This window comes from Myxocyprinus asiaticus, chromosome 2, assembly GCF_019703515.2.
Source record: "Myxocyprinus asiaticus isolate MX2 ecotype Aquarium Trade chromosome 2, UBuf_Myxa_2, whole genome shotgun sequence".
NCBI classification, from domain to species: Eukaryota; Metazoa; Chordata; class Actinopteri; order Cypriniformes; family Catostomidae; genus Myxocyprinus; species Myxocyprinus asiaticus.
Window position 1 is genome coordinate 49,726,355 of NC_059345.1, and position 25,192 is coordinate 49,751,546.

At 36.5% G+C, this 25,192-nt stretch overlaps 2 protein-coding genes across 2 annotated transcripts in view; one reads left to right on the forward strand and one right to left on the reverse strand.

The window, feature by feature from the left end:
* The first annotated feature begins 5,449 nt into the window (after positions 1-5,449).
* LOC127451550 (cellular retinoic acid-binding protein 1-like) lies at positions 5,450-17,467 on the forward strand. The gene is made up of 4 exons (XM_051716295.1): positions 5,450-5,714; positions 7,006-7,184; positions 10,059-10,172; positions 17,158-17,467. The coding sequence occupies exons 1-4, from the start codon at positions 5,645-5,647 to the stop codon at positions 17,206-17,208; spliced, it is 414 nt and encodes a 137-aa protein (XP_051572255.1). The 5' UTR covers positions 5,450-5,644; the 3' UTR covers positions 17,209-17,467.
* A 928-nt stretch (positions 17,468-18,395) lies between these two features.
* LOC127451428 (paired amphipathic helix protein Sin3a-like) overlaps positions 18,396-25,192 on the reverse strand; it is a 30,871-nt gene continuing 24,074 nt past the window's right edge. Inside the window, exons 19-21 of the mRNA XM_051716145.1 lie at positions 23,899-23,993; positions 21,848-22,049; positions 18,396-19,893 (exon numbers count right to left, since the gene is read on the reverse strand). Of these exons, the coding sequence (XP_051572105.1) occupies positions 19,672-19,893; positions 21,848-22,049; positions 23,899-23,993 (519 nt within the window). The 3' untranslated portion in view covers positions 18,396-19,671. The remainder of the gene's footprint in view (positions 19,894-21,847; positions 22,050-23,898; positions 23,994-25,192) is intronic.

Here is a 25,192-nt window from a genome sequence, read left to right on the forward strand (position 1 = left end):
GAAGCTGCTGCAAGGTCTTGAAAGAAAAAAAAAATCACATGTAGATGTTTAATTGGCAAAGCTTATTTAGCACTCCTGGAGTATGCACTTTGCTATTCTATCTGTCACCACTAGGGAGCAGACACTGACAAAGAGTTGCCTGGAAGCACTGTGTATTTTGAAAGCATCTAGTACACTAAACTGAACTGGTCTGCTCCAGTACATAAGCCATCCCAGTAAATCACAATAATCCCAAAACAATCACAATAATAGTTTTGGACTATTAGTTTTATATAGTTTCTGAGGCATAAAAGGGTTTATTTTTTTAATGATTTTTACCTGCAGTTTTATTTTATCCTCATCAGGACTACTTTGGAACCACAGGGCACATACCATACCAGACAGCAAATCAATAGATTTACCTTGAGCAAATTAAACTAGTATATACAGAAGGTTTCAACAAATTAATAGATGATACTAATGACAAATATCATTACAGTAAAATAAAAATAAAAAATCAGAGCTTATTCCCAAAATATCTTTGATGGAAAAAAAAAAAATACACATTTGAAATATAATTTCAGAAATACTGTATGTTGGACATGTGTTGTATAACTGTTGAGCTAATAGAAACATATTAAGATAGGTAAAGGATTCTCTGGAAACCACCTGACTTGATCATATAACTTTATAGATAGAATATTAAACATTGTGATGATCTTATCACATGCCATGACTGCAAAATGTATGTACACAAGTGTCACCTTAAAAACAATAAGGGAGTCTTTGACCAAAAAGTAAATTAACACCTTAATAATGCAAAAATGGACAAGTAAAATGCATTTATACATGATACATTTAAATGGGGTTTCTTGTTGGTACCAAGAGTTTAACTATCCTTCTTGGTGACATAAATTCAAAGGCAATGGATAAACTGAAATAGCTTTTTATGCAAAGATGAATCAGTTTAGACCAAAGGATTTGCTCAGAATGTCTGGGAAGGGAATATTCATTAGTTCAGTTTCAGTACAAGTGCACTGTCCCCTACAGTGTGTTTTTCTTCAGGCAGTAGAGTTTCTTTCTTCTTTGATTTAATGATTAGTGCCAGAGCAGTGCTTCTGTAAAGCCTGGGGGTCACAAATGAGACATGTTTCCCAGTTGCTACATCAATCTGAGGGTTAGAGTTGCTTGAAATCAAACTATGGGAAGGGGTGATGTTACACATTCAAAATGTCTGCATTTTGAAAGATTGCATCTTTAAAACCTGACTTTTTCTGTGTGTAGGAAAGAAGCGAAATCTGCCTGTAGCATACGCTGATTAAAAGTGGAAAAAAACAATAAAAGGTTCAATATCATACCATTTATTTATCACATTTGGGATTGCTTTTTTCTAAAAGCTATGATGTTATAGAACTGAGACGAGACTAAGGCAGTGAAAGACAATGAAGAACACAATAAAAATAAACTGGGACAGTATGTACAGAAACTATACAGGGGTTACAGAAAATGTATATTTACATAGAGAATATGCCATTTCTCTGCCATTACATAATTTTCATGCTCCACATACACCGATCAGCCACAACATTTAAACCACCTGCCTATATTGTGTAGGTCCCCCTCATGCCGCCAAAACAGCACCAACTCGCATCTCAGAATAGCATTGTGAGATGATATTCTTCTCACCACAATTGTACAGAGTGGTTATCTGAGTTACTGTAGACTTTGTCAGTTCGAACCAGTCTGGCCATTCTCTGTTGACCTCTCATCAACAAGGCGTTTCCATCCACAGAACTGCCGCTCACTGGATGTTTTTTGTTTTTCGCACCGTTCTGAGTAAACTCTAGAGACTTTTGTGTGTGAAAATCCCAGGAGATCAGCAGTTACAGAAATACACAAACCAGCCCATCTGGCACCAACAATCATGCCACGCTCCAAATCACTGAGATCAAATTTTTCCCCATTCTGATGGTTGATGCGAACATTAACTGAAGCTCCTGACCCGTAAATGCATGATTTTATGCACTGCACTGCTGCCACGCAATTGGTTGATCAGATAATTGCATGGATGATTGTTGGTGCCAGATGGGCTGGTTTGAGTATTTCTGTAACTGCTGATCTCCTGGGATTTTCACACACAAGAGTCACTAGAATTTACTCAGAATGGTGCCAAAAACATCCTATCTCAGAATGCTATTCTGAGATGCGGGTTGGCGCTGTTTTGGTGACACGGGTGGGACCTACACAATTTTAGGCAGGTGGTGTGTTGTGGCTGATCGATGTATATTAAGGCATATAATATAATCTTTTAGAGTAGAAAACAACAATGGCAAGTTATGAGCATGTTTACTGCAATATGTTGTGATGGGCTGCGACTTGCAGCTGTGATTAACTAGGGCCTCAGGCAAGGAAATGCTGCAAATGATCCATATCTCAGCCAGAACACCATGACACAGACTTTATAACTGGGTCCAAAACCACTATCTTACAGCCTGCAACGGCTATGGTCCACTGAAAAGAGCATTACTGTCCTTTCTCATAACACTCCCTATTTTATGAACTGGCATGATTCATTTTGGTTTTATTTGGTTTCTCTGAATAACATTTATCAGAAAAAAAAAATCCAAATAGTTATCTAACTGTTAGAGTAATAAAAGATGAAAAATGCAATTGCTGAACCACATTATTTTATGGTGCTTCTGTGACATTTTGTCTTATGTGTCAAATTGGTCTTCTGGATGGATCTTGTAGTTGAGCTGCTGCACAAATTGGTCATGCATGAATAATTTCGTAAATGTAGTTGGTTATGTAATGCAAATGTTAAAATTTATCTCAATACAAGTTGTGTGCTATAGTAAAAATGTTTGGATGTCATAAGCAGTGTTGGGTAAGTTACTCAAAAAGAGGAATCCACTACAAATGACTAATTACTTCTCTAAAATTGTAATCAAATTACTTTACTGATAATTTAATGGGGAAGTAATCACATTACAAATTACCTTACTTTTAAGTTGCTTTTCAAAGCAATTTTATCAGAATATTGTTTGTTTTTCTGCTCAACGATTTCAATATGATGTCTAAATTTCATGCTTGTTCGTTGTCGTCACTTCTGCTGTCACAGAAACACAAAGAGATGTACATATAAACATAATTCCTGTTTTAAATGGTTTCTACATAAATAATATTATTTAAGAGAAATGTGTAACCCAAATACTTAAAAGTAATTTACTTTTTGACTACTAAAGTAATTAATTAAGTAAGCCATGTAAAAATCATTTTGCAAAAATGTAGGCACAGTGACATGACTGTATGAGACACGGTTGGGTTTACAACAATGTGAGGATGAGTAAATGATGACAAAGTAATCATTTTTGGGTGAACTATCCCCCACATAATGCAAAAACATGAGAGCTAAGGTGTGATGACTCAATCACTGATTAGTTTGAGGTCAGCATCGCTAAATGAACAAGCAACAGTACTTCAACAAGTACTGCTCTTCACCAAATTAACCCCTGGCCATAATCAAAAAGGGCATTGGGTGCTCCCACTGGGAGTAACTTCCATTAGGTAAAATTCTGAGTGAAAAATGACAGTGGGCATAATAGATGCACTAATGAGTCTGCAGTGTCTATATCTGTAATGTCAGGGGACAGGGTGTTGTCAAACTGGGCCTTGTCTCTTTTGCCGAGCTGGAAGTTGATAGATGTTCTCCATTAGTGTACGTCAGTGGGTGATTTGTGATGTAATCTGGTATGACCTCAAACCGGCTCCATCTGAGCCCCATCAGAGGAACAGAGGTATGATAGAAAGCTTTTAAAACTCTTTGTCGGTTCACAGGCATGGGTGTTCACAGGGTTATTGGTACAGATTACGTAAAACAAAATTGCTTAAAAGCATAGTTGACCCAAAAAAGAAAATCTTGTCATCAATTACTCTCATGTTGTTTCAAACAAGTATGACTTTCTTTTATTCCATGGAACACAAAAGGAGATGTTAGCACTCTACAATGAAAGTAAATTGTGTCTGAGGCTGTTATATTGCATATTTACATAACATAACACAGAAGAAAGTCATACAGGTTTAAAACAATATGTGGGTGAGTAAATGATAACAAAATTTGGTTCCACTTTATATTAGGTGTCTTTAACTACTTTGTAATAACATTAAAAACATGCAGTACAATGTAGTTATTGTGTAATTACATGTTGTTCTGCAAAATTATTATAAGATTCACATTTGCTGCTACTAAGGTTAAGGTACGGGTATATTTAGGGGTAGGGTTAGGGTTAAATTTAGGGGTTAGGGTTAGGTCCAGGATTAGGGGTTAAGGTTGATAGTGTACCTACAGATGTAATTAAATGCAGGTACTTTAAATGTAAGTAAAATGCAACAACACATATGTACATAATAAGTAAATTGTATCAAATGCTTAAGTAAAAAGTAGTTAAAGACACCTTATAAAAAGTGGGTCCCAGAGTTTTTATTTTTGGGTGAACTATCCCTTTAAATGCAATAGTCCATTTACTGGTCCACTGTTAATTAAATGACATTGTAATATAACTTTTACATTTTCTGCATGTTCTTAAGGGAGGGATTTGAAAAGCTAAAAAGGGGCCTTCCATATCATGGTCTTGGCATAGAAAAGTCTATTTTTCGGACCACACATTGGCACAGTCATTGTATAAAAACCAAAGAGAGAAAAGACACATTCACACACACACACGCACATACACTAACATCTAAGGGCCCATACCAAATCAATTGATTGATGGGACAGACAGTGGATGATGAGGGTGAATAAGGGAGTAGGTGGGACCTTTCCTTCTCTTGGACACTTTTTGGGGAAATGACAAAGTGCTCTCTGCCCTCTCTCTACATTAATTATCAACTTCTCTCTCAAAGGCACTTTATCAGAGAATGAAACACCATCAGGACAGGAACAGATCAGACTGCAGAGGAGAAGGAGGAGGAGGAGGAGGAGGGGGTTGTTCGGCCTGGGACCCCTCTTTCTCTCCAGGGGCTTCTGTCCTTCTCTTGTTTCCAAGTGTGCTGCAGGTTGTTTGAGGGAGAAAAAAATTAAAAGTGTGTACACTCCCAATTTTATCAGCTGGACTTATTTTAGCAAATAAGTCTTAGGAATTAATCCTAAGTGCCATAGTAGCACTGTCAAGAAGTTTATAAAGTCTATTGAAAGAAAAGGGAAACCTGTTATAACCTAAATTTATTTTCATCCCAAAGTTGAATGCAACTGAGAGTGGCAGGAAGTATAAACTGACTACTTAACTCTACAAGAGCTTTATATGAAAGTAAATGTGACAGCACGGCTAGTATTAAAGTGATTAGTTCAAGAGTGCGAGATGAATGAGAAGCATTAAAGAAGGGAGGCTTCTGTAAGCCATTACATTCATCTGGGCAGGAGGGAGGGATCTCTGACGTACACCACAGATGCCTGCTATCAGCAGTGGTCCAGAAGGCATAACAGAGAGACAGAAAGAAAGAGAGGGTGACAGTGTAGAAGAGAGAGGAAGAAAGCAACGGAGTTGATACTGACAGGTTGTTAGATCTGGAAAATAAAAAGTGGTGCAAAGCAAATTTTTTCATCTGGTCCCTGAATTAAAAGTAAGGCAAGTTTTTTTAAAGTAAGGCTGATAAAAAGTGAGCAAACATGGCCAATTTCGCAGGAACCTGGAAGATGAAGAGCAGTGAAAATTTCGAAGAACTCCTCAAAGCGCTTGGTAAGAAATCTGCTCAGTTTGACTTTGTCATCATTTTAACCTCCACTAAGTGAGCAGTGTGTATGTAGTGTGATCAGCAGACTATTTTATCCCCTTGTCTAGGCTGCATCGGGGCTCCTCTCTTCTACTGCTTCTTCTTCAATAGTATATTCATGGATTAACTAGTGTGAAGAGTAAATCACTATTATTTTCGGGCTGTTGGGCCGCTTGTTCAGTGTCTTTTGTTTCTTTGGCAGCATGTGTTGCCTGGATTCTTATTCAGATTCTCAAAGCTAGAGACAGTGTAGAGTCTTAGCAAGGGGGACAAAAAATGCACTCTCTACAAGGGCTTCGATTAACAAAAAAATAATAATAATAATAATTAATGTGATTGTTTAATACCAATAAAAACTTAAAGCATAGCTACTATATTAATGATTTAGAACTGTTTCTTATGATTTGGAGAAATTGTCTGATTGAGTCTTGTAAGACTTTTTGCTTGTAAGATATTTTTCAAGTGAAAAAAGAAAGTCATTGTGAATAAAATTGAAGCTTGCGGTTCCATAGAAAACTGCTCATCCTCTGAGATGTTTCCAGGCAAAGAGAAGAGAATTGAGTGTATTCATGCAACTAATCAGACAGTTACTCACCTTGATTGTTTACACTACAATCATGTGGCAATAGTTCCAATACGATTGTAATTAGTCCTTGCAGAGATTCCACATTGTCTAACAAGGCACAACACAAGGCCAAGAGCCAAGGCATTCCTTCCAATCAACACTCTGTCATTGCAAATCCTTATTTGCAACATCTGCTGATAACAATCTGCTCTGTGGTGACTTGATAACTATTTATGCAGAAAATGGCACAGCACGGCTCTATGAATGCTTGCTTTGCCCCAGTTACTAAAATCAGTCAATCACTCATTTAAAAAAGAAACATGAAAGCCACACAGATGCAATTCAGATATTTCTTTGCCCTGGTATCTACTGCAGCAGATTCAAATAGATGATGTAAGTACACCCATCTTGGGGAAATTAGTGTGATCTATGCTAGAGGATAATTACAACATGAAGAATCAAGAGACATTTGAGAGTGAAGAGAGTGTTTATGGAGATATTTGATTATTAAGAACTTGACATGATTATTGTATACAATATATTGTGTATATATTTATAAAGCCACTTATCATTAACCACGTAGAGCCTTTAGGTGCTCCTACTCTTTGCTTTAATGACATTAAACAGAATACTTTGCAGAAGCAAAGTGACTAAATTGGCATCATTAATTTAGCATAATATATGCAATACAGGGGTGAACGCTATGCTGAGAAAGGTAGCCTGTGCAGCAGCCTCAAAACCCCATGTGGAGATTCGTCAGAATGGTGAGCAGTTCTACATCAAAACTTCCACTACTGTTAGGACCACAGAAATCAAATTCCAAATAGGAGAAGAGTTCAACGAGGAGACTGTGGATGGTCGGAAATGCAAGGTAATTTCAGCTTTGGAGTTTGATTTGTTCATTTTAGAATTAGAATCTCTTTTATTCACCAGTATATGTGAGATGCCAGAATTTACCTTGGGCACATTGGAAATCTGCTCAACATGCAACAACAGACACAGTTACAATGGTAACACTTTACAGTTCCATTCGTTAACATTAGTTAATGCATTAGGTATCATGAACTAATGCACAATATATTTTTTTCAGCATTTCTTAATCTTTGTTAATGTTAGTTAATAAAAAATACAATTCATTGTTAGTTCATGTTAGTTCATATTGCATTAACTGATGTTAACATATACAACCTTTGATGTAAAAAATGTATTATATGTTGAAATTCACATTAACCAAGATTTCAAAAATGCTGTAAAAGTTTGGGATGATAACAAATGGAACCTAATTGTAAAGTGTTCCTGTTAAAATAAACACAATGAGGAATGTACACATTGAAATATACAAAGTTTAACACAATATACACATTACAATATTAACTGCACAATATACAGTCTACAATGTATACAATAGAGGATACACTGAAAAAATATTAACCTAAAAATGTGTTTTGTGTGGTAACATCTAAATTAACTGGGTTTATTCAAGTCAAAAGCATTTAACATCACTGCATTACACCAACAAACCTAATCTTAAGGGTTAGAATGGGTGGAAATAATGTAACATTTGCAGGTTACAACATCTTACTTTTTGGAATAGAAATAGTGAGTATCCAGATGTGTAAAGTGTGTGGAATGTATGTGTGCGTGAATGTGCACAGCTTGAAAATCGTTTTTTTTTTGTTTTTTGTTTTGTTTTTTTAATTTATAATTTATTTTTTAGTTAAATAAGAAAGATATTCTTCTAATATATATATATATATATATATATATATATATAAAAAATAGAACCAGAAGACCATAGCGTACACTGAAAAAATGTTAACTTAAAAATTGTACTTCATGTGGTGCCATCTAAATTAACAGGTTTCATTCAAGTTTACTTTACACATTAGGTTACATGAACAAAACTAATTTTACAAATTAGATCAGGTTGACCGTTTACAGTGTAGTACTGTGTATTGTCTTAATTACTGTTTATAGGTTAAGGAAACTCTAAATAGACAGTTTGTGGTAGTGCAAATCTCTCCGACACCTATTATAAGACAGGTCACAGACAGTTTGGTAAATTAGATTATATGACACACAAGCCCCTCAAAGCAATACAGTAGGCTTATCTAGCCTAGCTTAAGTCAACCTTATGTCTTCAACCTTTTATGGATCTTTTAAAGGGATTCTCACTCAAATGGTTTCACCCATCAGATCCAGCACAGATAAGATAATGTTTGCATACTGAAGAATTGATGAGTGCTGATATGAAGGGATTTGTTTCCTGAGAGCATATATTTCATTCTGATCTTGTCAGCACATCAGCAGCTGTTAAGAGGGCAGTGGGTATCAGTAGACCAAACTGTTATGTGTTGGAGAACTTTTTTTAACAAGCTAACCTTTGCAACTGCTGCATTTTTATGGGCAAATAAAAGTTACCACAGGTCTTGCACAAAATATGCATCTGTTTTAGACATAAATGGACACCCAAACTGTTTTGGTGATTTGGATTTCAACATAAATCACTCAAAGTTAAGCCTTTTTATTTAATAATTTAATTATATGCAGCACAGACAATTTTAGTTAAACAAAGAGGTTGATGAGTAGAGAGAAATTAGTAAGTCCACAGGCAGTGAAGAATCACAAAAGCTATATTATATAAACTGGTATTAACAGGGCTAGTCAGAGGGGTTATACTCAAGAGTGAAATATAACTGTGACTCATCGCAATGATGTAGCAGGTCATCTGTGGTGGTCATCTTTCCCCATTACTCATTACTATTGATTCACATCCTAAAATTAATGACCTAAGAGAGTTTTGATGTGGTTAGTAGATTCATAATTTGTCAGTGGAGTTTTTAACATGAATATTAAGGGTTAAAAATTATATGAATGTATAAGACAATGTGTGTATCTTATGTCATGTATCTCATGCTCCCTTGCTCCCTATTTAGTGAATGACTTAACCTTCAGTGTGCTGTCTGTCTACACTGGTCTCATAACAGTTTGAAATGTACCTTATTTTCATCCTAACTCCATGTAAAGCCTCTGAAAGCAACATTTTTCAGCTTTTGGATGAACCCATTGATTCATTAGTGTGATAATGCACAGTAAATATAGGATTTCTAAGGAAAAAATGCACTAAAGAACACATTAGTGTACATTGTGTTTAGCAGCGTGGCATTTCGCTATAAATCTTAAAAAATTAAAAAATATATTGGATGAAACTAAAGACTATCTTTTGACTCAAACAGGTTTCAATGTAAAAACTTAATCAGGTTTCTTACCAGATGTAGTTTTGTTGGCTTTTCTCCCAAAGACAAACTCTGCTGTGGTCAGCGCCATGTTGTTTTGTCACGACTCCATGCATCTAAATTTTAAATCTTTACTGACAGTACAGAATCTCCTGAACTGATGTTAGTCAGTTTAAATTAATTGTATTAAAGACAAAATACAACGTCCATGCGTGTGTGTGCCGGGTCACACAAGGTTAAACACATTTTTGAGTCACGAATAGCATGACGTTTTTTTCTTAGGGTTACTCCATTTGAAAGGAATGAAATGTGACTTTTCATTTTTAAATTTTTTTTAAATATCTGATATTTTTTAAAACTTCACACAAAGTCATGAGAGTTGAAAGGGGTCCTCTCTGGGGGGGGGGGGGATGAGCATCACATCATTGACCCACATACAGAGACAGATGTCCATCTTCATAGGGCTTTGTTGTGTTGTGAGATTGCCATTATCCTGTAATTGTTCACAGAGCGTGGCCACATGGGAGTCGGAGAACAAAATAACCTGCAGGCAAACCCTTGTGGATGGTAACGGCCCTAAAACGTACTGGACAAGAGAGCTGCGAGGGAATGAGCTCATCCTGGTGAGGAGTTTTTTTTAATCTGCAGGATTTTAAGCCATTCAGAAAGATCTTTTTAGACAAAGCCACTATTTTTGCCTCTTATTCTCTCACACTGGAGGTCTCTAAGCGTGCTGATCATTTAAATTTGTCTCCTTTCCTGAGAAAAACAATTAGACAAATTCCATTCAGCTTTACGATTACTGTCACCCATCAGAAACGTCTCTGGTTGCCTGTATTCGTGGATTTTATTTATTTGTTTGGAATTTAAACAAAAATGCAGCATGGGTTAACATCTGGCCTTCTCTGTTTCAGAGGCCAGATGGACAACAATAAACTGGCCTTATAACTAGGGAGAGGGTTTTATTACTGGCTTTATTCACTGGCTTTGCTGCCCCTGAGGGACATCAAATGTCTTCCTTTCTCGTTCAGATATCTATTGTAAACTTTAAAGTGGATCTTTGAAAGATTTTCAGTGGGTCTTTAATATGATTTTCACCATTTTTCACATGGGTCACTGAAAATATGTGCCATAAAAGCAGTTCATATGCATTAAACAAAGGTAACTTCTGAAAGACTAGTTAACAAGACATAGAGCAGTATCCTCTGCAAAACCTACAAGATTTTATTAATGCAAGACAAAAGTTGATTTTATTTAAGTTTAAGTAGCATGATATGCTATGTGTAGCTCATAATGGCTTTATAAAACACTTGTTAAGCCAAGGCCCAATTTTGTATTTGGTTATTCCAATATATTCCAGTAAACAGTTGTTAAAATTTCCATAGCTAAACAGTAGCTCTTATTAAAAAATAAATTACCTCAACAGAGGAATATGCTGGACCATTAACACAGCACAACTTGTGTCCAGTCATATTTCTGGTACATTAAATGCACTCATGGACCTTGACACAGTTGATGGCATTGCAGCACGCAAAACACAAGACATGTTGGAGTCACATCTGTGGCTTATTAGACATAGTAGTTAATGTTATGCATCGCAGCAAAATGGTGATGCATTTGGCTCACATCAAAGCTCCTTTAAGCTTATGAGTGAAGAGAGGCTTGTGAATGCATTGTGGTGAATAAGAGGTGATTCATGTCTTCCCCATTCAGCACCAGCTGTTTTGTCATTAGTTGAATAATCACGCAATCAAGAATTAGACCAACTGCAACTTATTTTTAAACGACTCACGTTGCGAATGAATGTAACCTTTGCTGTTGGTACAGCTTTTGTTTTTGAAATTAAAATCTCCTTATGAATTTAAATCCATTTATTTTTTAAAATCATGTTTTTAAATAATTTCTGTGATTCCTGAGACATTGGACTAAACCAGGTGCAACCTCCTGCTTAATCCATTGTCTCACAAAATGTTTTCCTTGCAATCTCTCAGTATGAGTCAACACTGTCAAATACAAAGACAATATATACTGTCCAGTGTTTAGAATAAATAGTGATTCATTTTTTGATGCATAAATTAATGAAGAATAGATGATGGATTTTGAACAGATTTTCAGCTCCATCTATTGAACTGTCACCAGATACTCTAACAGTGTTGACAGCTTATAATGTTTACAAAACTGAGTGGCTTTTTAAAGCATTTTTCAGTTAAATTATTTCTCGCATCCCAGCTTAATATATAGAGTTAACTATAAGTAAGCTATTTGTTGGTTGATTTCACCTAAAAGTGGCTCTGTGACACTATCAAAAGTTTGCTCTGCTTGTTTGAGTCCACACATTTCCAAAATGTAGAATGTCAGAGGAAGAGTCATTTATACTCATGTAGAAAGCCATACCTGATTGGACGAATCAGTAATAATCATCAGGAAAGCGCTATCTGATTGGTTGCATAAACTGTGACCTATCCCTAACCCTAACCAACTAGGGGTGCGTTTCCCATACAACGGCGTAACTCACTGCGTAACCACCATAGTACGATGCATCAATGTAGAAATTAACTAGCTACTCACAACTGTTTCCCGAAACCATATAACTTGGTTGCATCATTGTAGAAATTAACTAGCTACTCACAACTGTTCCCGAAACCATATAACTAGGTTGCATCATTGTAGAAATTAACTAGCTAGTCACAACAGTTTCCCGAAACCGTATAACTGGAACCACGTTGGTTGAGCTGTCATTAATGATGTTACTCAGGGGGTGGGGTAATAACTTCCACAAATATTAAATCATAACAGCTCATTTACACGTACACCAGAAAGCCGTTTAATGCAAGAAAGCTGCTGAAGAAACGAAAGTGGCATGCACTTTATAATGCGACAGATGCATTGCGCTGCAACAGATGGGTTTCCCTCTTCATTACACTGCGCATGTGACGATTCAGAACGACACATTCTGCAAAAACCCGGAACAAACTGTTTTCTTAAATGCATGTAAACATGGTCAAAGTGTTGACAGAATGAAAGTATATAGAGTAAAAGATATAGAAGCCTCAGTGGAGTGAAACAATGTCCACACAGCAAACTAACAAGGAACTATGCTTCTAATCATAGGTGGACAGCTGTTTTGGGAAACACCAAATCGTTGAACTATGTTGCTAACGATGGAACTTGTGACTTTGGTTGGCTAACAATGCTTTTTGAAACGTACCACAGGTAGTGCTTTCCCCATAAATATGACTCCAACCCGACACAACAACATTAGCTCAAACCATGTTGTGTTTGAGTCTGTTTCCAAAACAAACTTGTACAACCAATGGAAGATGGTGACATTTTTCTGGAAACTGTTTGAAAACAGTGACTATTTTTGCAATACAGTTTAGTGATACTAACTACACACTAGCTTCGAAATATTTTTTTTATTTCTCTTCCTTTGTCAGAACATTAGTAGTCTAGTAATGGCTACTAGGTCAATGGCACGAGTTATGGTCTGATAAAATGGTTAATTTGCATTAAGAACACTCTAGTGATCAATTCGAATTAATTTTAAAGTGGAAATGTTTTTTTTTTTTTTTTTTTTCAAAACTAATGAGACTCCCTTGTCTCAAGAATCAGATTTGCCTGGTGTACCAAAACACTGTGTATTATAAATGGTTTACACAAACTTTACATCAGCATCACTAATTTCCCCTCCGTAATGCTTCACGCGTGTAGCGCTTGGTAAAATGGCCACATAACCATAAATCTGGCATCATGCAGCAAGGTTGCTGGCAGTGACCCAGAGCAGACTGTGCAAATAGACCTAATTGATCATGTTACATGTAGGAATGTTGGCAGTGTGTAGGGGCCTGACACTCCTCTTTCTAATGTCTCCAAGGGCACTGCTGTACACAGCAGATGGCCTGTCCTAACACCATTTTTTAAAGAGTGCGTGAGGTGGTCTCTCTTCATGCTCTGGAGTGCAGATGGTGTATGCTGTTGTCAGCTGCTCCAGTTCTGTTTAGTTGTGCTTTTTAAATGCCAGTAAAGATGGAAGGCCAACATCAAGCTGCCAGAGGGAGCCAGTTCTCTTCCTATTCCTATGCTTGACATGAGTGATGGCTTATCACTCTCAAACCTGAGACTGGATCTGTCAGACTTCTCCAGATCCACTGAGGGCAGATACCAATCAATACATCAGTAAAAGCATTACAATGATTCCAACAAGCAACATATGTACAGAGCTGGTGTTACTTACAGTGCTAAAACTTTTCCCTTGTCAGAGCAAGCTCTATTTTGTTGCTCTTCAGTATGGAAGCCCCAAACTACAATGCGGTTGACTAATGTCGCTATGACTGCTATGAGATACTGGACAATTTCTCCTCAGGTGTTTAGACAATGGCATAGATTTTGTTTGAATATTGGGCGGGGGAGGGGAGGGGGGCTCCAAGTGTGAAACTTGGGGGGTGTAGTGTGTCTGGGGGCATGCTTCCCTGTATTTTTCTTTGTAAATAACTTTGTCACTACTTAATTTAATTACTATCTATCTATCTATCTATCTTGGTACTAACATTGGGAAATAATACAAGTTTAATTTATTCTTATACTATAATAATAGCAGGACTGCATCATTAACATCTAAAGGCCAAAACCCCTTTAGCCATCAACCCATCCTTGAAATATATTAAGAGTCCAAGCATTTATGATCAAAAGATTGTTTCATTACATCACATTATATAGTGCATAATAACTGTTGCAATGAATGCACAGTTAAATACAAATATATATTCATAACATAATCTTAAATATTTGTACACTGTGTATATGATCAAACATTCCAACCAAAGGTTGCACTAGAAAAAAATCTTTATCCGTCACCCTGATGGACTGAGTTGTAACATTTCCGTCATGGTCTATTTTTTTCTATTATACTTGTTTTCATTTCATAGGTACTAAGGCTACATTCAGGGTGTAGCATCCATTATAATGGTATATACATGAAGAAGTTTACATACAATTAGGTTGAAGTCATTAAAACTCATTTTTTAACCACTCCACAGATATCATACTAGCAAACTATAGTTTTGGCAAGTCGTTTAGGACATTGACTTTGTGCATGACATGAGTAATCTTTCCAACAATTGTTTACAGACAGATTGTTTCACTTTTAATTGACTATATCACAATTCCAGTGGGTCAGAAGTTTACATTCACTAAGTTAACTGTGCCTTTAAGCAGCTTGGAAAATTCCAGAAAATGATGTCAAGCCTTTAGGCAAGTAGCTTCTGATAGGCTAATTGGAGTCAATTGGAGGTGTACCTGTGGATGGATTTTAAGGCCTACCTTCAAACTCAGTGCCTCTTTGTTTGACATCATTGGAAAATCAAAAGAAATCAGCCAAGACCTCAGAAAATTGTGGACCTCCACAAGTCTGGTTCATCCTTGGGAGCAATTTCCAAACACCTGAAGGCACCACGTTCATCTGTACAAACAACAGTACGCAAGTATAAACACCATGGGACCATGCAGCCATCATACCGCTCATGAAGGAGATGCATCCTGTCTCCTAAAGATGAACATAGTTTGATGCGAAAAGTGCATATCAATCCCAGAACAACAGCAAAGAACCTTGTGAAGATGCTGGAGGAAACAGGTAAACAAGTATCTATATCTACAGTAAAACAAGTCCTATATCGACATAACCTGAAAGGCTGCTCAGCAAAGAAGAAGCCACTGCTCCAAAACCACCATAAAAAAGCCAGACTACAGTTTGCAAGTGCACATGGGGACAAAGATCTTACTTTTGGAGAAATTTCCACTGGTATGATGAAACAGAAATTGAACTTTTTGGCAATAATGACCATCATTATGTTTAGAGGAAAAAGGGTGAGGCTTGCAAGCCTAAGAACACCATCCCAACCGTGTAGCATGGGGTGGCAGTATCATGTTGTGAGGATGCTTTGCTGCAGGAGGGACTGGTGCACTTCACAAAATAGATGGCATCATGAGGAAGGAAAATTATGCGGATATATTGAAGCAACATCTCAAGACATCAGCCATGAAGTTAAAGCTTGGTCGCAAATGGGTCTTCCAAATAGACAATGACCCCAAGCATACCTCCAAAGTTGTGGCAAATTGCTTAAGGACAACAAAGTCAAGGTATTGGAGTGGCCATCACAAAGCCTGATCAATCTAATAGAAAATGTGTAGGCAGAACTGAAAAAGCATGTGCGAGCAAGGAGGCCTGCAAACCTGACTCAGTTACCCCACTTCTGTCTGGAGGAATCGGCCAAAATTCCAGCAACTTATTGTGAGAAGCTTGTGAAAAGCTACCCAAAATGTTTGACCCAATTTAAACAATTTAAAGGCAATGCTACCAAATACTAACAAACTGTATGTAAATTTCTGACCCACTGGGAATGTGATGAAAGAAATAAAAGCTGAAATAAATAGTTCTCTGTATTATTATTCTGATATTTCACATTCTTAAAATAAAGTAGTGATCCTAATTGACCTGAAATGTCAGGAATTTTGAAAAACTGTGTTTAAATGTATTTAGATAAGGTGTATGTAAACTTCTGACTTCAACTGTATAATAGATATTGACTCCCCAAGTGTGGTGAAACCAAAGAGTTCTAAGGTGAAAATTCTACCTGTCAATCAACCGCTGCACAAAAACAAGATTTTTAAACTTTGTCGATTACGTGTGGCTTTAAAAGGAAATAATCGTCCAGTCGGAAAATGTAAAAAAAAAAAAACAAAAAAAACAAATTGCATACATACCTGTATATGCACAAGTTTACGGAACTATTTAAGAGTGTCTGATATCAACATAAAGTGACAGATTAGAAGCACACACACATCTGAAGCTTAGTTAAGACAGGTACTCCACTAAAATTACTGAGAATTCTGCTCTAAATGTAATGTTTGCACTTAGATTAAATGCATGTATAGTTGGCAGAAACAATACACCACTTTTTTTGCGTTTAATTTTTAATGCAGTAACACTTTGACGTAGTGATTGATGTATGCAATCATGAAATCAGAGACCCTCTCCCTGAAATCCGAACACAACTGGTCAAAAGAGACGCATATTATCAGGTGCAGTCCCCCCCCCCCCCATAAAGATGTCTATAGCCTATAACATTAAAGTTATACAAATGCAGGTATATAAATACATAAATACATACAGTGAAGTGCACATGCGCTTAAGTTGTTTCCACCTTCGTCTCCTGTTGTTCACTAGCCTTCGTAAAAGCAACCACCCAATGGTGAGTGTTGCCACCTTGTGGTTCCAATAATCATTACAAATAATTCCTGGCACATGTGCAGACTATGCATATAGAGAATATGCGGTCAGTGAAAATGGGTTAGCATGTGTACAGTGCTCTAGCGCTCTGCTTAAGACATTTACGTCACTCTCCCTGTACACATTTGCTATATCGTACATGTAAAAACCAAAGTATACTTTGGGCTTAAGAATTTTTTGTTACCTTGCGGTTCAGGGCTTCCTTACCCCAGTGTCGCATGTACTCAGTCTATGACACTGCAGAGTCACATGGAACTAAATGAACTGTGAAAGAATAAATGAGTTCATGACATTCTCTCTATTTATTTTTTTTGATTGCTCAGACCTTTGGGGCCGACGATGTGGTGTGCACACGGATTTACGTCCAGGAATGAGCACCAGGATGAACTGGATGGAGTGATAATCCGGCACTTTCAACTTTAGAAGAATAACCTTATTTTGTCATTAACTTGCACTATAGTGTGTTAGTTGATACTTTCTTCTGTTTAAAGACTTACCATATTTGTCTACTTAGTGTACTCATTAGATTATAATTTTTATGTTTCTTATTATGTTAAAAAATACAGTGTTAGTTATATTCAAGATTATTTGCCAAACATTTAGAGCAATTTACTAAAATACAACAGTTTACTGCAACCATATTTCATTGTCTTGTCTTTTTTTATTCATTGATCCTGAAATAATAAAGACACTTACTTGTAGTTATTAGTGATATGAGTGTAAACTTTTCTTTTTACCAAACTTAAAACCAGCATGTTTTACTTACAGAAAGGGATATAATATTATCCTTACCTGATGTGACTATCATATTTTTATTTTACATGTAAAAAGCCTATACAAATTTAAATGTTCTCAATAGCAAAGCGTGTTAATCTAATTATTAGAGACAATAAAATATTCCCTAAAAAGTAAAAGTGCAAAAAGGTGAAAACGTGGCATGGCTAATGGCTTTCATGCAGGGTCAAAAGAAAGCTTTGGCATCCTACTCTCCAAGTGGAAATCTCATCGTTTTCCATTTTATGCTTTGTGATTTATGGACCTAGAAAGCCTTTTACGACCCATTTCTCCTGCTTAACTACACTATGGGGCCAAATTTTATTAAATAATGAGCCATTTTTAACAAACACCTATTCCTCCTCTGTGAGTTAAATACCACCATAGGATTTCTATTACTCTCCTTGGTCCTAAAACCCAATGGGATTTTTTTTCTTTCATTGAACTATAAAAGGTTTATTTTCTTTAACATTAAGTGTTACAGCTGATAGTTCATTGCATTTCCTAACAGAGAAAACTATAGAAAAGGAGTATGAGAACTCTTGCCTTTCAAATTAATAACTGCATGCTTTAGTGTGATGATAGGATGTTTTGTAATGTTTTAAGTCAACTTCATAGTCACAGTGAGGAACATTACACTGTGCCCGAGATTATGCAAATGCTCCCTCTGCAGCCAGTGTGGAAAACTACAGAGCATTGTTTCAGTAAATCAGTAAGCAAGCAAGCATGCATTATTGATTTCATTAAAACTTAAGTTAGAATTTCAGCTCGACACACATCAGGGTAATCTACTACAATTCTGGTTTATTTCAATCTTTAAAACAATAATGAATAATATAAAAGGGCTGTACATGAGAACATAGAAACATGCCATCATTGCCATCTTTAAATATGTTTTTACAAATTTGTCAGCACTAACCCAAGCCTTAGAGCACCTAAGTGTCCCAAGTTCCTTTTCCAGACTTCTCATTATAAGAGTGCAAAATGGGACCAAACAGAATCATTTCGAAGTTCTACTCAGAACACAGGCAGTGATATCACATATATTAATACGAGTTCAGATAAGGGCCAAATATAGTGCCATGAAAAATGATCCAATACAGCATTTCAGGTTCTGGACAAACTCAAAGCTGTCGAAACGAATATTTCCATGACCACATAAAGAGAGGAGACAGAGTGACCAGACAAAAACACTTTAAACAAGAACTACCTTTGGTAAGAATAGTCATAAAGTGTTTTCTAAAACATCCCAGCATTAGCTTCCTCCAATGAGTTGATAAGGAAGTCTAACAACAGAACTACATAACAGTGAAGGTTCTCAGAATATAAACAGTCTGGCATATTTACATTGTATTTACATTACAACAGCGTTATGTAACTGTACTTATTCTGGTGATCCTGATTGACACTTTGTGGCTGGTATTTTAATTAACAGTAATACCTTCATTAATGGTGCTGTTATTAACCTGTGAAGAGAGACTTCTGAAATAGACCTTGATTACATTTTGTGTAGACTGTGAACAATACACTGTAGAAATTCACATAATCAGTCCTGGTTTAGCTGCATAGCCTGACACAGAGGCTTTTTTAAACTGATTAGAAATGTTCTGTCATTGTCTGACATCCTCTTATTTTTTAGCACATATGTGGTTACAGTTAACCACAAAAGACATATTGCTAATCAACTACTATTCACCTTGAAGAGATGAAAAATAAGAAAACAATATACAAATGGGCATGGACTTGACCTATATTTGTAAACCATCCTTTACAACAAAAAGATGTACTTTTTGTTTTGAAAACCAACTAGATTTGCAGCATTTGCAAGATTCCATACGTATAATCTTGCCCCCATGATTGAAGGACACTAATTATCTGGCTATAAAGTCCAGGAGAAAAAAAGACTCAGATCTAAAAATTTTAAAAGGTAGAAATAAAAATAAAAAAGAGTGAGCAATCTCCAACGAACTCAGTGGCGGTCAAATTTTAATTTCAGTGCTACTTCAGTCATCATAAAAACAACATAAAATGGGGGACCCTCCCCCCTCTTGAAAACTTGAGCTTTACAACGTAGTGCTGTAGGTGACTTTATATTTGTTGATGTTCTGAAAGTGAAGGATCTTGGGCTCACAGACGGTTCTGCAGGGCAGCAGCCCCTCCAGACCCTCTCCCATCAACCACTTGTAAGTAGTGGCAGCCATGTCACTGGTCACATGGTCTTTCCGCCACCTATCCAGCCACATCTGAAAGCGCTGGTGCAGACGAGTGCTTACTCGCTGGTGAGACTGAAAATAATCAAGCCAAAAATAAATAAATAAATAAATAAACCATCAATAATGAAGCTTCTTGAGCTATTGGCCCTGTTTACACATGGTATTAAAGGAATATTCTGGGTTCAAAACAAGTTAAGCTCAACTGACAGCATTTGTAGCATAATGTTGATTGCCACAAAAAATAATTTCGACTCACCCCTAATTTTCTTAAAACAAAAAAGCAAAATTCTGGGTTACAGTGAGGCACTTACAATGGAAGTCAATGAGACCAATCCATAAATGTTAAATTACTTACCGTTTAAAAAGTATAGCCACAAGACAAACAATATACGTGTTAACATGATTTTAGTTTGATAAAATCACTTACAAGCCCTATAGCCAATTTTACAACTTCATTGCCATGACTAAAAATGATGATTTAAACAATTTTACAGCTCAAATAATAAAAAGAGTTTTAACAGAAGAATAAATGTAAGTGCTTTTATAAAATTATATGCTTCATATTTCTGCCATTAAATCCTCCAAAAATTGGCCACATTCACTTCCAATGTAAGTGCCTCACTGTAACCAAAATAAAGAAGATTAAGTTTTTTTTAAAGGAGGAATTGTGAACGAATTTTTTTTTTTTTTTTTGTGGTAATCAACATTATGCTGTTGATTGAGCTTAGCTTGTAATGAACTCAAAATATTCCATTAAAGGGATAGTTCACCCAAAAATAACAATTCTCTCTTTATTTACTCTCCCTCATGCCATCCCAGAAGTATATGACTTTCTTCTACTGAACACAAACGAAGAGTTTTGGAAGAATATTTCAGCTCTGTAGGTCCATACAATGCAAATGAATGGCTGTCAAATTCTTTAAGATCCAAAAATCACATATCCATCATAAAAGTAATCCATACGACTCCAGTGGATTAATAAATGTCTTCTGAAGTAAAATGCTAGGTGTGTGTAAGGAATAGATCAAAAATTCACAAGAGTCGAGGTAACACAGCCTCTCACGTGATGTAAGCGGGTTGGCAAGCTCATGCGAGAACTGACGTGTGAAATACGAAAAAATACGGAAGCGCAGTGTAGTCCCCATTCGGCTGGTTTGGACAACTCAACTGTGGCGCCATCTTGGAACGGTCAACAAGGACAGCCATTTGAATAGGTTTGAATGCAAGTGAATGGATGAGATGCCTCAGACCGAGCTCCTTTCTCAGACCGCTTCATAAACTTTTTGTATGGAAACAGTATCGGGGTCCATAAGAACAGCTGCTAATAAGGTATCTACGCATTACTATCTATGCAGAGGCTTACACACGTCACACGAGAGGCAGTTTGAACTCCACCCTCGCCAACAAGCTGGCCAAAATTTTTAGTAAAAAAAAAAGTTTTAAATATTGATCTATTTCTTACACACTTAGCGTTTTGCTTCAGAAGACATTAATTACTCCATTGGAGTCGTATGGATTACTTTCATGATGGCTAAACGGTCACCATTCACTTGCATTTTATGGACCCTCAGATATTCTTCTAAAAATCTTTGTTTGTGTTCTGCTGAAGTCATACATTTGGGATGGCATGAGGGTGAGTAAATAATACAAATTTTCATTTTTGGGTGAACTATTCCTTTAAGATCGTTTTTGTCGTGTGGCTATACTTTTGAAACGGTTGCAATGGTATGGATTGACCCCATCCACTTCCATTGTAAATGCCTTACTGTAACCCTGATTTTTGCTTTTTTTAAAGAAGGGACAAGTCAAAATAAATTTTTGTAGTAATCAATATTATGCCACAAACGCTGTCGATTTAGCTTAATTTGTATCAAACCCGGATTATTCCTTTAATGTTTACACTTTAGCACAGTCTATTTGTGATTGGAACATATGAAGATCCGTACTTACTAGGTGTAAACGGTGCCATTGATCAACAGTTTTTTGAGATTTTAAGGCAGTCTCCATTCTTCCATCGTCTACATACCTGATGCGCTCTCAGTTGTGCTGTGCGTCGATACATGTAGTCTTCTGACTTGAAGACATACACCATCTTGTAGGAGTTGAGCTTAAACATACACTCCATCTTTGAGTCCTCACTGCCCTCTGAGGATTTCTTGGCTGATTCTTTGGCCTCTCTCATCTGCATCTCTTGGCCTCTCTGGCACTTCCGGATCCGCCTGAGGTTCCTTTAAAAGAAATGGCAGATAGCTTTTTATTACTTTGTTTGAAACCTAGTCTCTTAAATTCAATGCAAATGCTATCAAACAAGCTAAGGCTCAGCATCTGACAGAGTAAGGAGAAGATCCCAATTAAGAAAAATTATGCACCAATGCAACTGTCTACAGTGCACCTTGGTCTTAACAGATATGACAAAACAATCTCCATTGAAAACTCATATCCATGGCAAAACCATTTTGATCAAGCACCAAATCCAGATTTCTAGGAAAAAAGGATGTGTAATTTTCCTGCTTCAATTAAAGACTAAAATTAAAAGTATACTTACCAATGGTTACAGATGTGAATGGGCATAGAAACCATGACTGTTATTTTGAATTCAGGAGTTCACTTAGAGAAACAAGCCAATCGTCCCAAAAAAAGAAACCAGGTAGGCAATAAGGTTAAAAGGCCAGGATATGGGTTGACATTCTGCATTACGCATTGCATTAAGACCATGCACTAGAAATGTTTGATGCATTACTTTTCTTAGCAAAAACAGTAGAGCAATGTCATCTACTCAACCTCACACTGCACATAAACAGAAAAAAAACAACAACAAAAAAAAAAACTCAAAAGCAATTAATCAATCCAAAAAAATATAAATAAAAATGAACGCAATTTTGATTGTCTTTTTCTGGATGAACAAGGAGACATCAGAGCATCTCTCCAGCACTGCACATAAAACATGCATGAAAGAAAAATAAAAAGAACAAGCAAATCAAACACCCTCCCATGCTATAGCTTGAAGGTCTTTTGGAAAGAAATACACGCACATTTGAGGATACAATTCAGACCAGAATTTTATTGACAAGCCCCTCTCTGAAATACAGCCGTCTTTGTGTCAGATCACGGTGAGTTCAATTTTGAGTCTCCACTTTGTAAACTGACAACCCCAATCCAACTTAAGAGAGAATCAGCAATGGGAGGACACAGCATCTCAGAGATCTCAGCATACAAGGTCTACTAAGAAAGTCCTAACAATGAAATCTTACAGACTATAAAAAACATTTATACACATTGATGAAATCAAGTGACATACAGAAATATATCTGGGAATAGAATTACACAAACAGACCACAGCACACTTTATGTGAGAAAGCAAAGAAGTTTTCTGAAACCCATGAGTGGGCCGTTTTTAAAAGTTTCTGAAAATCTGTCAAAAGGAAAGTACAGATCTGAAAAGAGAACTCTGCTTTTTAAAAAATGACCAACATATCAAAATGCACAGTCTTCAGCCTCTTTAGAAAGATGCACTTGAAAAGAATATAATTAAGCAACCAAACCCTGTTAAGAGCAGGATATAAAAACAGCTTCCACATTCTCAGATGAAAAACAAATATTATAATGAAATGAATGGTCCACCTCTTTACCAATAATCATTAAATGTGTAATAAAGTCTCAATAACAATTTTACCTTAAAATTCAAAAATCGGTGCACATAATTTTAGATAACACCTGCAAACATACTCCACAAACATCATACTTACAATTCATAAATAAAGGGTAAATAACCTATATAACTGTACTGTGGCCACATCTGAGCAGAGAAAAACAGCCTAACATTGAGTTTTCATTAAATAGGTTCTCAGTAAAGTGCGAATGCAAGCAGGCAGAGAGCTCATGTGTGCTTGGGTGGGAAAAACAAAACACCAGGCGATTACAAACAGGCAGGACTTTTACACTGTGACTCCCAGACATTTCCCAAGACCACCATAAGCATTCCTCTGATGTTTCTGTCTTGAACTGATGCTGTATGGGATGGGGGCAAGTTTAAAGGACTCATGGCCCTGAAGATGGGTGTACTTGACTGAGCCTCACCTGGGTAGAAACACAGGCTTCTGGGAGAGGTGCTCAAGCAGCTCTGGAGATGCTGAATTGGTATTCAGATATCGCTCCACATAGTCTGGCCAGCGCTGTAAAACACATACAGATATTGAAGGATAGAGCTCTTATAAAGAGTCAGTGTTAATTATAAGTGGCAGTATTGCTGTTAGGAACTAATTGGCAAGAAAAATGTCATCAGCATGTGTTGTGTGGCAGGTTTACATGTTGTTCTACATGACTCATTTGCATTTATGCATTAATTTATTATGCAAAGACTGTGTTCATGTATTTCACTACTAAACCCATCCACTGTTTACCACAAGCTCGAAAATATACATACTCAGAGCTGTTCAGCCGTGACGTCAATTTGTAGGCAAACCCGGAAGTCTAATTAATTCGCCATGGGTTCCCTCTGTATTTTCCTATGGGTTTTTATAATGGGGGTTTTCAACTTGTGTGTAAAATAAGTTCTGTGTTATACATTACTTGACGATACGTGGATGTTTTGTTCTACACCATAAACTACACACAGTCATACCTCAAACGTGAATTTTGAAACCACCGTGTGTTTACAAAAAAGAAAAAAAAAAGTATATCATTCAATACAGCTGACTGAGTGTAATTTATGTTCATGTATCGTCAAGTAATGTTTACCATGGACCTTATTTTACACACAAGTTGAAAACCCCCATTATAAAAACCCATGGGAAAATCCCTAGGGAACCAATGGTGAATTCTCTTCCGGGTTTTTGGACTACAATCTGAACAGATCAATATAAAGTGGAGTACGATTAAAAAAAGCATACCTGAAATTAAAAACAAAAAGTACTACAGGAGCAAAAGAGAAACTCAAATAAAATGACCAGCGGTTTCTTTGCGTAAACAAAGCACAAAATATGACACAGGGTCAGAAGAATGATTTATAATTGTTTAATAACTATATGAATGTTTGATTAAATATAATAAAACTGTAATTACAATGTATTTACAGTGAGAAATATCAACACTACAGTGTTTGTGTTACACATTATGACGTTACTAAAATTACTATAGTAATAAATATAATGTTGTTTATTTACATGCAGCCGCACAAAACCGTTACGCAGTGGGTACATGTAGTTAATATTACTTAGTACTTATGTATATACTAGGGATGGGTAAAAATAACGATCTTCCGATGCACTGTGATCTACAATTGTACAACCTCGATATTGATTCTTATATCTTTTACTCTATGCGCAACCCTCCACTACAATGAGAGAAAATCACTAGCATTTGCAACCAAATG